This window comes from Orycteropus afer, unplaced genomic scaffold (assembly GCF_000298275.1).
Source record: "Orycteropus afer afer isolate SDZICR_OR568_19922 unplaced genomic scaffold, OryAfe1.0 scaffold00007, whole genome shotgun sequence".
Taxonomy (NCBI): domain Eukaryota; kingdom Metazoa; phylum Chordata; class Mammalia; order Tubulidentata; family Orycteropodidae; genus Orycteropus; species Orycteropus afer.
In genome coordinates, this window is record NW_006921594.1 from 24,439,174 (window position 1) to 24,455,936 (window position 16,763).

General features: G+C 33.5%; 1 protein-coding gene across 1 annotated transcript in view; it reads right to left on the minus strand.

Annotated features, from left to right (window-relative positions):
- The window catches only part of CACNA2D1 (calcium voltage-gated channel auxiliary subunit alpha2delta 1), a 635,761-nt gene that overhangs the window by 35,201 nt on the left and 583,797 nt on the right, over positions 1-16,763 (minus strand). The window contains exons 23-27 of the mRNA XM_042781442.1: positions 12,265-12,341; positions 10,973-10,993; positions 10,250-10,310; positions 3,882-3,979; positions 257-344 (exon numbers count right to left, since the gene is read on the minus strand). Coding sequence (XP_042637376.1) covers positions 257-344; positions 3,882-3,979; positions 10,250-10,310; positions 10,973-10,993; positions 12,265-12,341 — 345 coding nt within the window. The remainder of the gene's footprint in view (positions 1-256; positions 345-3,881; positions 3,980-10,249; positions 10,311-10,972; positions 10,994-12,264; positions 12,342-16,763) is intronic.

A 16,763-nucleotide genomic window follows, 5' to 3' on the forward strand; every position in this document is an offset into this window, starting at 1 on the left:
CAAAAACATGAGTATTTAATTTGGTTTATTCACACTGAGGTGTAGGTATGTGTAAAGATGAGTAACTGCAAATGTTAAATACTGACACACCTACAATTGAAAACACAACTGAATATGTTAAACTGTAAAATGATATTCTTGAGAAAGTGAATAATATGCGTTGAATTTATGAGGCCTATTTTCAAAATATTTCCCAGAGAAAAGCTAAGCTGAAATGTAGAATATATATTTTTATTAATAAGGAACATATACTTACATGTTTTTCTGCTTACTCCAGTAATTTTGGACAAGTTCATTTGTAAAGCCAGCATCTAGCAAGATTCTATTAATCAAGTCTGTATTACCTAATACAGAAAAAGGATATCCTCAATTACACCAACAGGATTTTTAATTAGAATAATAATGAAAAAAATATATTCTCTGTTTTCAAAAGGAATTTAGAATAGACATCTGAGAATTTAAAAATACATCCTACATTCATTTCTGCATGTTTCCCATATTGAAAATATTCATCTTCCCTTACATTTTTCAGTATTTGGGCAGAATTAGTAGTGGAAAGGCCAATTCTAAATGAGACAAGTTATTTTTAAAATATTATCAAAAAGATACATGAAATATGCCATATGTCATGTCAGAAAAGAATAAAGAATCAGTCTTTCTCATGCTTTTTTAGGTTCGTATGATTGGTAGGAATGTAACTATCCTAATTTCATAGACAATTAAGAGATACACACACTTGTATATATAAAACCCTGTATGAACAGATATATTTATGTAAAAAGTTGCAAAGGATTGTTAAATCCTTTTTCAATTAAAAACATTTAAGAAAAATCACTGTGCATTTTCACCTTCATTCCTTGTCAGAAAGGACATTTTCATTCTCTTCTAACCCCAGAGATCAGAAGGCAATCATCTTGGATCTCTGAATACATTATTATTATTATTTATTTATTATTATTTTGCCAAGGATCATAGACCCTCATCAATTCATAAACTGGCTTTTGGAATCTACAGGTATTAGGAAAAAAAGCACAGGCTTCAGGTTATCATTTATAGAATAACCAAAGAGCATATTAGCCTACGTTCAAAGGTGATGGAGGGATAGATGTCAATGAAGGCACAATTGTAAATAAAGAAGTTTGCACTCTTGTTCCTTTTATCCAAAGCTCCTCTGCCCTCAGCCCAAATAAATAACCTCTGTCCTCAGCTCTGAAACAACCTACAGGAATTCTCTGAAATGTCTCATTTATGATAAAATCACATTTCATTAGGATAAAGAATGTATGTTGTTATTGTGTGCTTTCCAGTCAATACCAACTCAGAGTGACCTTATATGACAGAGTAGAACTGTACCATAGGATGTCCTAGGCTATAATGTCTACTGGAGCAGATCCATCAGGTTTTCTTCCCATGGAGCCATTGGTGGGTTTGGTCTGCATATTTTTCATATAGCAGCTGAGCATTTAAGGAATACATGGTCAGACCTAATCTCCTATTTCTAAAGAAATAGGAGAGATGTAGCCTGGGAAGCTTTTAGTTGGTTTGAATTATTTGAATTTATTGTATCCTTCACTGAAGATTAAATGATAAATTTAATCCATATTTTAGACTATATTTTAATTCACTTTACATTATTTTATAAACTGAATCACTTTTGAAAAGTTAACTTGTAAAGTGAATCATGTATTTTAACTCTTTCAAATATTTTTTGGAAAAATAAATGAGATCATTATTCTAATTTGTAATATAAATCAATGTTCTTATAAAAGTATGATTTTGTTCATGTTTTCATTTTGTTCCAAGTGTAAACATGCACCTAGAAATATGTTCTCTCTGTAGTTGATTACATATAAAAACAGACTAATAGTATTAATATTCAGCTTTACCATTTTACACATATACAATCACATTTGTACATTGGCTCAAGAATAAGTGGGGGTATGAAGAAGACAACCACTCTAAAACTATTTAGTTAGCTTAATAAATTAAATATTCAAGGAGAATACTAGGATTATGTACTTTTGTAATACAAAGTAAAATTTGATTACCCTGCTTTAAATAACTATTTGGTTCACAATTATATTGCAATTACTGATAATTACTTTTAAAGTTAGTGTTACATTTTATTTGATAACATAAAGTAAAATGCAATTGAGAAAAAAATCTATACTACATAACATTATCTGAGAAAAACATACAATGTTTTTACAATTAGTTCTATCTTATATGATTAAAAATCCTATAAATTTCCAATCCTTTACATAGTTATATAATCACTTCATACATTTCCCATTGGATGATAGGGGAGGCTGATGGTTGATTAAAAGTGAGCTGAAATGAAGGAAGAAACAAAGACAATAGCAACAGAACATGTAGCTGCACCATTTTACAGAAAGTGTGCTTTAAAGATACCTATACTCCTTTAAGACTCAGATGTAGTGGAAGAAAAGAGTGATTACAATAGATAGGATTCCACACATATGTTAAGATAAGTGTTTATGATAATCTCATCTCTTTTGCAAGGAATATGAGATTGCCATATGATCTTGACACAAATTGAACACATAATACTGAACACTGAATACTGCATACTGAACTCCTAACACTGAATACTGTATCTCACTGAATATAATATCCAATTGAATGCACTAATATTATTATTTTGGTCTCTCTTGGGGATGCTTATTACCTATTCATAGGAAACAAACAATGACATGGGACACTGTTTTAAAAAGCTCCAGCTCAGTCAGAGTGAGTTTATATCAAGCAGAAGGTTTGGAATCACTCATGGTCAGGCATAGTCAGTGTAGACTTCATGTGCCCTAACAGCCATTAACCAGGTTTTTGAAGTCATCAATTAATTCTTACCAAAGTGGAGGCCCAAGGAATATTACTTCCTCATATGAGATAATTTTAATTTTGAGAGACAGCTTTATCATTTTTTATAACTGATAAAATGTTCTGTTCAACATTTCCTGATAGGAAGGGAAGTAGTTGAAATAAAAAAAGGAGGAGAAGAAGGGGAAAATGAGAGGAAGAAGAGGAGAAAAATGAGAAAAAGAAGGAGAAGAGGAGGTAAGATAATTGTAAATTTGTTTTTTCAATTTATACTAAGTTAGATTTTCCTTACAGCTGTTTTTTCTCTCTTATTTTCCATTCACACAGCATTTTTTTTTACTTGATAGTACTTTTATGATAAATTTTTTTTTTTTTTTTTGGAAAAAACTGCTAGGCTTTTAAATATATGTAGATGCCAAGAATCCATGTTTCTATGAGGTCTAACAGTATAAATGATGAAAATTTCTCTGAAAGGCAAATAATCTGGTTAAAATCTTATTAGTGAAATTTGTGTTTTCTATTTCAACTTGATTTCCTTCATAAAATGGGCAATTGCAAAGGTATATTTTTAAGATCTGAAGTTAACTGGAATCAATGTGGTTTATGAGGAAGAAAGAATATCATTAAATGATATGCTTTTACTTATACTTTGTTTTTTCTCTAGTCAGATGAAACTCTGAGAGAGAGAGTTTGAATAAATTTACAGAAATGTATTATATGTTGTCCTTTATCTGGCAAGAATAACACAATGAAAAAAACCTTCAAAAGATCATTCAAAATGAAATTTCCTAATGGTGAGCATACTCAATTTACACTTAACCCCATTTACAAGTGTCAAATATATTACTCTGACAATTCTATTCCATTTAATAATAAAAAGAATTTTTGTAATAAGTAAAATTAAGGATATCTTACATTTTAACATTAAAAAATCATAAAGCAATTAAATAAGCCAGCATACCAACAAACTGATCTGAATCTAGATTTAACCACTTTGGCTATAACCACACTGAAGCAATTATGGAAAATTAATTCATACTTACATGATGGGTTATTTGGAGTTTTTCTATCAATGAACTCATTGAAATTTAAAAGAAATTCAGTGTTATTATCCGATATTTTAAGATCATTGCAGTAATCTCTGTAAAAAAATATTTTAAGATATTAGAAACTATAATAAAAACTAACAAAACTACATGGTAGTCAAGGGTAGTGAAAACACTGACATCATTTCTTCACTTGCTGTGTACCTATACAAGACGTTTTCCATTTCCTCATCTCTAAAATGAAACTTTGCCAGTGAGTAGTGAAGATTACACGTAATATATATTAAGCACTTTGCCTTTGGATAGCCAGAGCTCAATAAATGTTGTTGTTGTTGTTGTTTGCCGTCAAGTCGGCCCCGACTCATAGAGACCCCTCCTTGGGTTTCCGAGGCAGTATCACTACGGAAGTAGGATTGCCCAACCTTCCTTTTGTTATTCTTAATATACCATTCTACCATTATATGGACTGGGCAGTGTTTCATGTGGTTGTTCATAGGGATACCCTGAGTCAGAAGAGACTGACAGCACCTAACAACCACCACCGTCTTATATCTTTGTTGTTTCTATGTTGCCATCGAGTTGGACCCGACTCATAACAACCCCTCCTTGGGTTTCCAAAGCTGTATCACTACGGAAATAGATTGCTTACCCTTCCTTCCAAAGAGTGGCTGGTGGGTTTGAACCGCCAGCCTTCTGGTTAACAGTCAAGTGCCTTAGGCACTATGCTACCAGAGCTCCTGTTTTATATCTTAGGTCAGTGGTTTTCAACTTTCTGCTTTCACAACTTTTTATTTTTAACTGCTCACAATTATTGAGGCTTCCTCAAATAAATATGTACAGAAATTAAGATTGAGAAATTTTAAAATATTTGTTTATTCATTTAAAGTCTCAATAACATGACAATTAATGCAAATATAACATATTTCAATGAGAAATTACTGTTTTCCAAAACAAACAACAACAAAAAATGTAAGAGAATAGTGGCTTTTTTTGGGGGGGAGTTTGCAAATATTCTTAATGCCTGACTTAATAGAAGACAGGTGTGCTTCTCATCCAATTGGTTGCAAGATGTTCTTTTGGTAAATGAAGAAATATGTCCTCACACAGGTATAAGTTAAGAAAGACAGGATTTTAAGTCTTTTGAGATGACTATCACTATTTGGTTATGATAACATACAACAACTAATATTTGTAGCTTCCTAACAGTTGTAATGTGGATCTGAAACAGTATCAATGGAGATTTTGTAGTCTATACATTAAAATTGAGTACACTATCTTGCATTTGGAATGGATTTTTACTCATCTCTGATTTTGTAACATAATTCATTTATCATTTGGTAAATATAAGTTATGAAGATCTTGCAAATGACACATTTCAGTATATGATACTGAAAAATCACATTCACTTATATCACCAGAGATCTCACCAGTCAAATTTTTAAATATTGGGAAACTTTCATATCAGCACTAGTGGATATAAGTTTCCTAAAATTGTAATTTTGTGTTTGCAAGCTCAGATTTTTTTTTTTTTTAATTGGCCACTATTGCTCTCAGCTATTTTCTTTAAAAGGAAAGACTGTGTTCATTCATTTCGGAGAAAGGATCTCCCAAATATCCAAGTCTGAATACCACAGTTCATCATTTGTTCTTTTAAGTAAAGATGTTTCATGAAAAAAGGAAAAAGTGCCCAGTTGAGCACTAGACTTCAACAAGCACACCAATGCTTTTTTTGAGAGCCAAGTTACCCCAGAATGCTGTAGACGAGCTTTCGTGTACTTCCAATTTTATCACACATAATGTTAAAAAGACATGTGCCCAACAGTAAAACTTCAAAAGAATTAATAAATTTATTGCTTTAATCAAGGATATTTTTAGTGAAAGTAACTGGGCTTTTCCCCTTACATGTGTGCCCAGCAGAGAAGAATACAATGGGCTATCTTTATAACGGGATGCCAATGCCTTGATTCTTAAGAAGGTATCAGCCAATGTTAGCCAACTATTGCTTTTGTTAGTGCAAGTGTCACATGACGAAAAAGATAAATAGTATCTCAATATTGTTATGGAAATATCTTTCACCCTTAGATTCTCTAAAAGGTTTTCTGGAACCACAGGATCTATGGGACACACTTTAAGAACTGCTGTTTAAATATTTTAAAAATATATACAAATATAAGTTAACATAAATTTTAAAAAAAGCAAACCAAACCCACTGCCACTGAGTTGATTCGGACTCATAGTGACCCCCATTCGGTTTCCAAAGCTGTAAACCTTTATGGAAGTAGATTGATTGCCTCATCTGCCTCCCCTGGAGCAGCTGGTGGGTTTTAACCACCAACCTTCTGTTTAGCAGCCAAATGCCTTACCTACTAGCCACCAGAGCTCCTTAACATAAAAGCTCTCAATTTGCTACATAAATAAAAGTAAACAAACTGATCAAACCTTTGATACAAAATCTAATTAAATAGTAAACATTTTCAGACTAAAGGATGTTCCCTACACATAGAGCTTCAGAGAGAGAGAGGAATAGATGTTAGAAATTAAAAACAAAACAAAATGGTATCTCTCAGTTGACTGAAAATTTTAGTTTAGAGGCAAGATTTAGAAAGTTTACATGAATTGTACTCAGTGAGTTATTACAGAGCTAAACTTGACTTCTTCCCACAATGCTATGCTGTTTTGGAAATAACACTAGCCTGGAAGTCAAAAGGCCAGCACACTGAATTATGATTACATGGAATCAGGAACCGATGGCAAAATTTCAGAAGGATTAAATAACATGTTGCAAGTAACTAATAACAAAAGTTTCTGAAATACCACTTTATTATTTAAAACACATTTTTCTTAAGTTTTATTTGTTCATTTAATCTTAAAAAACAGCTTTATCAGAAGGCATTCAACATTTTAAGGTTGAGGAAACAGACTTAAAAACGTAAGAAGATTTACCCAAAGGCATCTGCCTAGTAAATGATAAGCCCATAAAAGAAGCTAGGTCTTCAGACTCCTAATGTAGTGTGTTTCAACCATGCACTGTGCTTTGAACTTTCAATTTCTGAAGTTTTATTGTCCTAAAGCTTTAAGCCAAATGCAACTTTGACCTCTACCAATAGAAGGTTTTTAGTGTTGCAAGTAATCCATTTAAACAATGCCCTCCTATTGTTTTTCTATCCTTGCTGGCAGAGTTTGGGTTCACTTTTGAAGTCATCTAAGGATATTTTTTCTGTCTAATGATTATTAATGGAAAAAGCAGTGAAAGTATTGAAGTAAGAAGAGTTGTTAAATTAGAAACAAAAGTAGAAATAACTTAAACAATGAAAATGTGAGAAAATACTGATAGTTGTGTTTGTCAGTGGCATGATTTCTCTGGTAGTAAGAATGATTTGAAAGGATAATAGAAAAACCACACACCATGGAGAGTGCTATCTCCATGTGTACAGTTGTCCATAAGTAGCTAGATAGCTGTTATTTTTAGTCTTACTGAAATATTTGAGACTTGAATTTGTGGCTAGAAAGACAGTATCTATTTAGGTTATCTGTTAGCCTAATGATTGCTCACAACAAGGTCTGGGGCTTGAAAACTCATAAATCATTGTTTCCTAGGTTCATGGGCCAAAGGAACCACCTCCTGATAGTGGCTGGTAGGACAATGGCTAAAAACAAAAAAACCAAACTCACAGCTGTTGAGTCAGATCTGACTCATAGTGACCCCTCCTTGGGTTTGCAAGGTGGTATTTCTATGGATGTACATTGCCCAATCTTCCTTCTGAGAAGTGGCTGGTGTGTTTGAACCATCAGCCTTCTAGTCAGCAGTCAAATGCCTTAGGCACTATGCCACCAGAGCTCCCAAGACAATGACTAGGCTACCAGAATTTCTAAGAGTTCCCCTGGAACATGTGGGAGATCTTGCTGATACGTTTTCTATGAGGCATTGTTTCTCTAAAAGATAACAATTTGATCATTAGTTATTTATTTCTTAGGGAAAAAAAAAAGTCTCAAGAAAGTAAAACAGTAAAGTGGTATGATCTTTGTACAGCTTAAAAATCTTAAAGGTAAAAAATCAAATTTCAATATCTTGAAAACATCTTCAGGGCCTGAAAACTATAATCTCTTTTGTCCGTTTTGTGTTTCTGACCAGTGGGCTTTGTAATTTAAGTTGTTTTCAAACTAAAGTACAGTTGGTATGAAAATTTGGCAAATTATTTTCAGAATACTGAAAGCGAGTTTGGTCACATTCCATTTGCCAAACTTACACAAGTCATACCTCACATATTACATTTGATCATAGGGTATCAAATATGGTTATCTCTCATTCTAATTCATCTTTATTTATGAAGTACCTTTCTCATTTCAGATTATCTGAAGGTGGCAAAATTAGTGCATGTGTTAGACTTTTCATCCCTGAGACAATAAGCTTCTTAAATGTGGGAACCAAACTCCATGCATCTATATTCTCAATGCTTCACCTTCATAGTGGCTTTAAAGTTTAAGAACACTCACTATGAAAACTATCAATAGTATCAAATAGTTTAATTTATTTGGAATCAACAACAATCACTTCATATCTAAAATGTGAGAGCTTTCTTCTTTAAATTCTTCAAAAAATAACCTATTTTTAACACGTTTTAATAAATGATATGACTCTCTGGTCTATCTACTGCTACTATCTACTATTATAACAACTATTAATAATAACAAACAGTATGTTTAGAGTTTATACCTTCTCAAGAACTATGCTAAATATTTTACGTACATTATCTTATTTAATGCTTAAAAACTCTACAGGATAGGCATTGCTGTCATTATTTTTGAAGTAAAGAAACTGAGGAGGAGACGTTGAGTACCATGATCAAATTGTGGAAGATCTGGGAACTGACCCACATATTCTTGGTCCACAGCTTGCTACGCTGCTCTCATTAATGGTGATGGGGGTGGGGAGAGACTGTTGTCCTGTACCACATAAAATTCTGTCTTTTCTCACTGGATTTTGTTTTATCCCAATTTTCTATCATTTTGTTTTCCACAACTCATCTGAATATACATTCACTTTCCAAGGACACCTTCCCTTCAAAAGCATTTTACTCAGCATTACTGGATGTTCATTTGAGATCTTTTAGCTTTTACATATTCATTGTGCATACTTAAATGTTGGAGTAGAAAAGAAATTGGTTCAGATCTCATCTTATTTAGCATCTTTAAAACCATTTCATAATCTGTGAAATAGGGATATGATACTTTATCACAGAATTGTTCTCAGCTGTAAACATAATCATGATGTAAAGGACTTAACATAAGTTAACTGAGGTGGAAACTCACTGGTTGACCCCATAAGCTACCGTTATTTTCTCCCTTCTCTGGTATTTGGTCCTTTCCTACAAAAATATAGGTAAATTTCAGCCTACCAGTCAGCTATACTTATGTTGAATATGACTCAGATCACAGAAATAGTACATACCCTAATTACTGCTGTTTTTTCAAATTTCAATTGAATGTAACAATAAACCACGTATTATATTCATTTGTTCTATTTCTATACATTATGGTCATCTAGTAATTTGGTAGCCATCATCCCAAACTGTAGGCAAAAATAGGTGGGTAGATTTTGGTATGTTTATAAAAGCAAGAAGAGGAAAAGAGGGCCTAGCTAGCACTCTAATATAAATGATCAGCAGAAGAAATGAAGCTCATAACAGAAGTTAGTGGATAGGACCTGGGAAAGAAGGAAGAAAGTTAGAATGGTGTGTAATCAAGCAAGAGGAGGCAAAGAAGTGCCAAAAGAGGAAGTGACCAGTGGTGTCAAACACTGAAGGAAATTCAGGCAGGAGTTTCTCAATGGGAAAGGCATTCACAAAGCTAATAATATGCTTTGCCAACGAAAATTTCTCAAATGCTTGAGTCTATGTCTGTCTTGAGTCCTGGTGGTTAAGCGCTTGATTGCTAACCAAAACATCAGTGGTTTAAACTCACCAGCAATTCCATTGGAGAAAAGACCTGGATATCTGCTCTTGTAAAGATTATAGACTAGGAAAGACTATGAGGCACTTCTACTCTAGTATATAGGGTGACTATGGACCAGAATCGAATTGACAGTACACAACAACAATGACATGTCTGTCTTATTCACCATTGTATCCCCTGCTAGCACACTGCTTAGTATATAGTAGTCATTCAGTAAATATTTGAATGGGTAAATGAATGAATGAACTGGATGCCTTTTCTGTTTTAAAATTATTATTCTCCTTGGTTCCATAATTTGGCAAGACATTAACCTAGAGCACTTCTGACCCTCAGCTCAGAACTGATATTGAAGGCCTACACATTCACACAAGATATTGAAAAAAAAAAAAAAAAAAGGAGAAAAGTAAACCAACCTTGGTGCTATGAATGTATAGCCAGATTCTTCAAAATTATCTGGCTTCAGGGTTTCTGAGTCTGCAAAGATAATATTGCAGGATTAGATAAGCAATCCATAATATAATATATTCTATAGCAATAAGAAAGCAATAGAAAGATTACCTAATAAGAAAAATTAAAAATAGACTAATTATATCATAAAACTGAAATATCAATGAATATAAAGGTCCTCAATGCTTCACAATATAAAAGTACAGTAAGTTTATTTTTCTAACATAGATTACAATTGTAGCAGAGAAAAATGTTATGTCAATGATTTTTCCATTTACTAACCCTACTATAACCAATAAGGCTGTAAAAAATATACTTAAATAAGTGTTACAACACAGATGTTTTATTTAAAATTAAAAAGTTTATTAATATTATGGTAAGGAAAATGATTTTAAGAAAGCCAATAATTCCTTCAGTGAATTGATAACGTTAGGTTATACATTAGTAAGTGGAAAGATTAAAAAAAAATAAGTATTTAAATCTAAGAAAAAACTTGAATGTGAAATAGGTTGCATATGAAGACATAAGCAAATTCTTTCCCCTCTTTTGGCTGCTAAGGTTTGAGAGATCATGGGGAAAAATCTAGCAAATGAGAAGCACAGAGGAAAATACCCAGTAGGAATGGAAATATCAGTGGAGATGTCAAATGCACTAAACAGAAATAAATTGAGCAACAAGAAAATACTTGCCCTTCATTTTGCCCTTTTTTGCTGTGAAAATCCATCAGAAAGAGAAAGCAGGGAGGAAAAAAGAGGGTAAAGCAGAGGGGGTCACAAACTCTTTTATTCAATGACTTTCTTGAATAAAAATATTGTGCATAGATCAAAGGTTCATTTATGTACAGCTGTAGTCTGGAAAGAAGACACATATTTTTGAAGACTGGAAATATGTCCTGTCAATTATTTCTAGAGTAACCTCTATGTACTGTGGTTATTTCAAGGGTCTGTTTTGCAAAATGGTTAATGCAGGTGCAATGCCAATGACGTGGACCTATAAGCAGAAGCATTTATTAATCATCAAAACCACTTGTTAGCCCTCATTTTCTAGTGAAGAACTAGCTCATGCAAAATTGCTGGCTGTAAAAGACCATCATATCTACCAAGTGAGAGTCTGAAGTGGCAAAATGGACTATGAAAGCCATCAATGGGGAGAACAAAAGAGGCACTGACAAAGAAATGGAAGAAATTGTAATTTACATTAAAGTCAGATGTAAAAGATATGTGTTTTTTTCTTTATGTGCTTTTTTTTCTTTTCTTTATCTTACTGGGAAATTTTTATGTTGTTAGTAATAATTGAGCAGTGTGCAAAGGATATAAGAATATGATGGTCATTTTACTTTACTATACCTAGTCACCCCCCCAAAAAATAAAACTTAACAACGACTTGAAATATTCACTAAGGTTAGAACTATTCCACATTCCAAATGACACTTAAAAATAACTAGTCCATTTGAGTTACGGAAGACACTAATTTGAATTTTAGTTTTAAAAACATGAGAAACTTGATTGCCAAACCAAAGCCAAAGACCAGTGCAATTTAACTGATTCAGACAATGTGGAAGATGTGAAGCACAATATTATTCCTGCCAAATGCAAAATAAATAAATAAAGCTTTACTAGCACAGTGCCATGAGTAGACTATGTGAATAATAATAGCATGTGAAACATTTCACACCGGCTAGCAGACCCTTAAAATGACAGCAACAGAGGACACAGCACTGCAATGATTCTATGAGCACATAGCAAGGCAGGGAAGGGTGGTGGGGACTGCCAGTGAAACTGGAGTACCTGCTTATATTCTATCCATGTAGAATATTTCTTGTTCCTTGCATGTTTGGAATGGGTTAGAATCATTGCTGCAGATTAGGTAAAAATACCTACTAAAATGTATAAGCCTTGGGTATTCCAAAATCTAGACGTATTTAAACATCTGCTATGAGGTGGCAACAAAGAGACCCTAAAGTCACTTTCACAGTACTTACATCTGGCCTGAGTTATTGTCTCTTCTATTTTGGCTTTTATATAGTAAAAACTGTAGGTTGGTAATACCAAGGCCAAACTGCAATAGAAACAAGAGAAGCATAAACACAAACAAACAAAAATGAAACATACCTTAAAAAAAAAAAAAGAAAAGTAAAGAAAAAGACACATTAAGTTCATGGAAAACTCAAAGATCTTCTTCATGGGAAGGAAAAGACATATTACTTTGACAAGAAAATGTATTTAGCAACTAAAGGGTTTAATCTGGTCTTGTGATCCAGTGCCATACAACTCTCTACAGTTTAGGAAATTAAAAGAGACATATGAGAAATAAGTAAATAAATGCTCCCATAAATTAGTTGAGGAGGAAATGTCATGGCTCCCTACTGTATTTCCAGAATGTTATAACTTCAAATGTTGACAACAATAGAAAAAACCCTAGAGTATGTTTCAACAAAGTAAATCTATCATACCAACTGGATACTCTTTCCTTAATGTACTTTTCATAATGTTAATTAAAGTGCTTTATCAGAGGTAAAGCACAATAAAAATTTCCAAAGCAAGAATTGTTATCACAGTGAAACCTATGAGAATATGAACTTGATGAGACTGCCTTGTTTTCCCAGGTCTTGCAAGGTTTCCATCTTTGATAATGTGCAGTCTTACCATTTTTCTATCTCTTGTTTTAGAGGAAAATATTTTAATTTTCCTTCTCTAATAGGTTTCTGACTTACATAGCTTCCAGATTTTTCAGGTTTTGCAGTCTTATTATCATTATTTACACAACACGTCACATCATCTGTAATAAGGTCTTTTAAGGAGCTAAACATTCATTGTTTTACAATGTCTATTCTTAGGTCAGTTCTGTTTTATCTGTTGGTGGGTTTCCATAAGTTGGAAATGACTTGATGACAACTGGCAAATTGTATATAGCACACGTACAGAATGCCTGCTCAGCCCCATTGGTTTAAGGCACAGTATTTATTTCAAGTTTCTTTACTGTGGATATTCCATAGTTGGTAGATTGTTATTAGGTTCAGCACAAAATACATCTGAGTGTGGAAGTTTACAAGACCCACAAGGCTACTCTCATCTTATGGCAGATTTCCAAACTGGAGGACAGTTCCAATTCACATCTTAAGACAAATTCAGTATCTTTAGATAGTAGGACTGCCAGATAAGCCTGTCATCAAACCTTGTTTTAATGAATGCCCCAAATCAAAAGCTAGTCAACCTCACTCATTTTGTAGTAGCCAATTAAAAATACACATGAAATGTTAGAACTGTTGAAGGATTTTAGAATATTACAGAGTTTCCAATAGCACAGTGTAATTGTTATACTCTCACAATGGCTAATGCACCTGGGCAGGATCTAACTAATTATCCTACATCTACATTTGCAGTTGGAAATGACCTTTGCTGCATGCTGACTATGCAAGGAAACTTGTGAAGTAATGGACACAAAAAGTGAGGCTATGTCTAAGATTACCAATGCCATTATTATTTTAAAGAGATGCCTGATTAATGTGACCAGATGAGTCAAGCACCACTCATTTCTAATATTTAGCCCAACATGTGGCGATTCACAGGAAAAGATCCTGTAACTTTCTAGGCTTCCAAGTTTTTGCAGAGGATCTCCTTTGGAATTCCTCAAGCTCATTTTTTCCAGGCTTTGAGGGTGGATGTTCAAACTGTAATCTCCTTATATATTGTGTATGTAGAATCAAATATAAAATCTCAGCTTTTCCTTCTTAAGAAGATGTATATTAAAAATTCACTCTGTGAAGATGAAGAATGCAAGGGGTTATTTGATACAATTTAATTATGCAGTTAAGGTAGCAAAATGAGTGGATGCTTGTTACCTCCAATTCTCATATCTTTCTCCATCATTAAGTAATTCATAGACTTTCCTTATGGGAAAAGGTCAGAGAAATAAAATGTTATGTAGATTTAATGAAAATCTCTACATTCATTTTATAGGTAACTTCCTTTAAGTGGAGGCAGAGATTAAAATTAAAATAAGCAGTGCAATTAGTCTGGAAGAAGATGACCTTTCATGATTCACTTGCCATTTATAAAATGCAGAGCAGAATTACTGAACATTTGAAGATTGTTTCCTACAAACTTCTCTCAAGGGAAATTAGGACATTTTTATTGCCCCATCAGCATTTATTGCTAAGAGAAACTTCTAATTAAAACCGATAACGTTACATCATGTGGCTGCTAGAGTGTCACTCAGTATGCTTGGCTTCCATATCATATACCATGAAAAACAGTGTGGAAGCCCACAAGGAATGCAATAGAAGTTTTAAAATTGACATATGAAAAGTATATTTTGTTGTCCTATATGTTTCAGATTGTTATCATTAGCTCCAATCCATTCCACAGAAAAATCATAGTTATACTTTATTTCCATGTCAAGATAGCAATTATTATTTCAACCTATAGCCAGATAAGATCTTTACCAACATTCCATGACAACCATACTGTCATCTGCAGTGTTTGCTGGATCACTCCATATAAAACCAACAGACCAAGCTTGCTTTATATCCTCCTTGAGATTAAACTCTAATAAAATGAGTGAACATCAGATGTAAAGCCCATGCAGTGTTTTTGTGACTCACAAAAAACATGGTTAACTGAGTTACATGGAATAAAACACATTTTTGAAAATAATTTATCGCTATAAAACTAAACTCTTCATAAGAAAGAAAGCATTCTATTAAAATAATGGATTAGTACACTTTAAACTAAATTAGATCAAGTCTTAAAGAGACAGAAATCACTCAGTGACATTTGTTACATCATGCATTAAATCAGAACATATCACTTATGTTGTTATAAATTGTTACTTGTGAATGAATAACCCGACTCAAGTTTTACTAAGATCCTTCTTAATATGTTGAGCTAGTCATACATGTGAGATGGAGACAGAAATACAAGTATTCACTGTAGTGATGGGAGTTCTGTTCTGATCACTTCTATGTGTCTCAGTGATATGGAAAGTAAAGACATTATTTGAGAGGAAATGGGTAGAAAAATTGTTAAGGTTTAAAGAGAGAAGAGAAGCTACCAAAAGTTATGTAAGGGTCTAAGTTTACTGGACTTTTAAGATTGCCAGACACCACTAAGGCCCACTCACGGTTGGTGGTCATGCATTTTAGGTGGGATATTTGTCAGTGGATACTGTACTCAAGCCATTTTAAGCTACATGGCACAGTATGATGTTGGTAATAAGTTGGCTTTAACCAGAATTGGGATTTTCTCAAACTCCTGTTTATCAAATCTACACATGATGAAGTAATTTGATGGTGTGTGCAAGGAAGTGAAAATAATATCCAATGAATTTATGCTGATTACGGAGTGGTGCAAAGACTTGTAGAGAGTAGAAGTAATGTAAAGGTAGGAGAATTGATGGATTTCTTGTCTCAGTTTGGTCAAAGGATTGTTGGTGTTGGTCTACTAGTGAGACAAAAAGTGAACCTAAGATAATCTAAGATTTGGATGACCAAATTCCAAATTAAGTTTATTAAGGAGTTGTAGTCTTGACTTAGCAAGAGCTGCAGAACAGACACAGAAGTAGGTGGCAAAGGTAGGAGAAGACAAATTCATGAGAAGAAAGGTAGCCAAGAAACTCAGAGTCCAGGTACTTGGAAAATCATCTATGTCAATGATACTCAAAGTGTGGTTCATTGACCTGGCCCATCTGCAAACTGTTGTTACCAGTCTGTGACCATTTAAGCATAGAAATTAGGAATGAACAGTTATATAAATTTACAACAATTAACAGATTACCATTATGTTTGTGGGATCTAATGATGGAAAATTTGATTTTTTATTTTCTCTTTCTTTAAAAACATATTTTAGTCCATATATTTTTGTTTTATTTTACATATGTGTGAGTCTGTCACAAACAGCTTGAGGAACTATAATCTACATGAAGGTAGATGATAGTGATGGGGAATTAGGAGGTAGAATCTAATAGGAATATGAGGAATACAAATGTTAAAAAGGAGGGATGGTGGATGGAGACATGAGATTCAAAGGCACGGAAGAATGAAGAACAGAAGGCATTCTTACAAGGCTAAGTATTATGAGGCTATGGGAGGAAGGACCACAGGGAAATGTTAAGCTAATGTTGAAAAACAGGATTTTCAAGATGGTATTGGTTATTTGTCCAATTTTCAAAAGCCAAGTTTTTTGCCCAGTTTTCAAAGTATTACAGAAATGATACTCGGCAGGAGTAAATTAAAGGAGCTCTGGTGGCATCGTGCCTAAGGCATTAGACTGCTAACTAGAAGGCTGGCAGTTCAAATCCACCAGCCACTCCATGGAAGGAAGACTGTGCAATCTACTTCCATAAAGATTTACCACCTCGGAAACCCAAAAGTGGTCACTATGAGTTGGAATCAACTCGATGGCAGTGAGTTTCCTTTTTGGTTTTAAGAGTAAATTATATCAACTTGGCTATTTATAACAGATTATAATATGAGGCAAATTT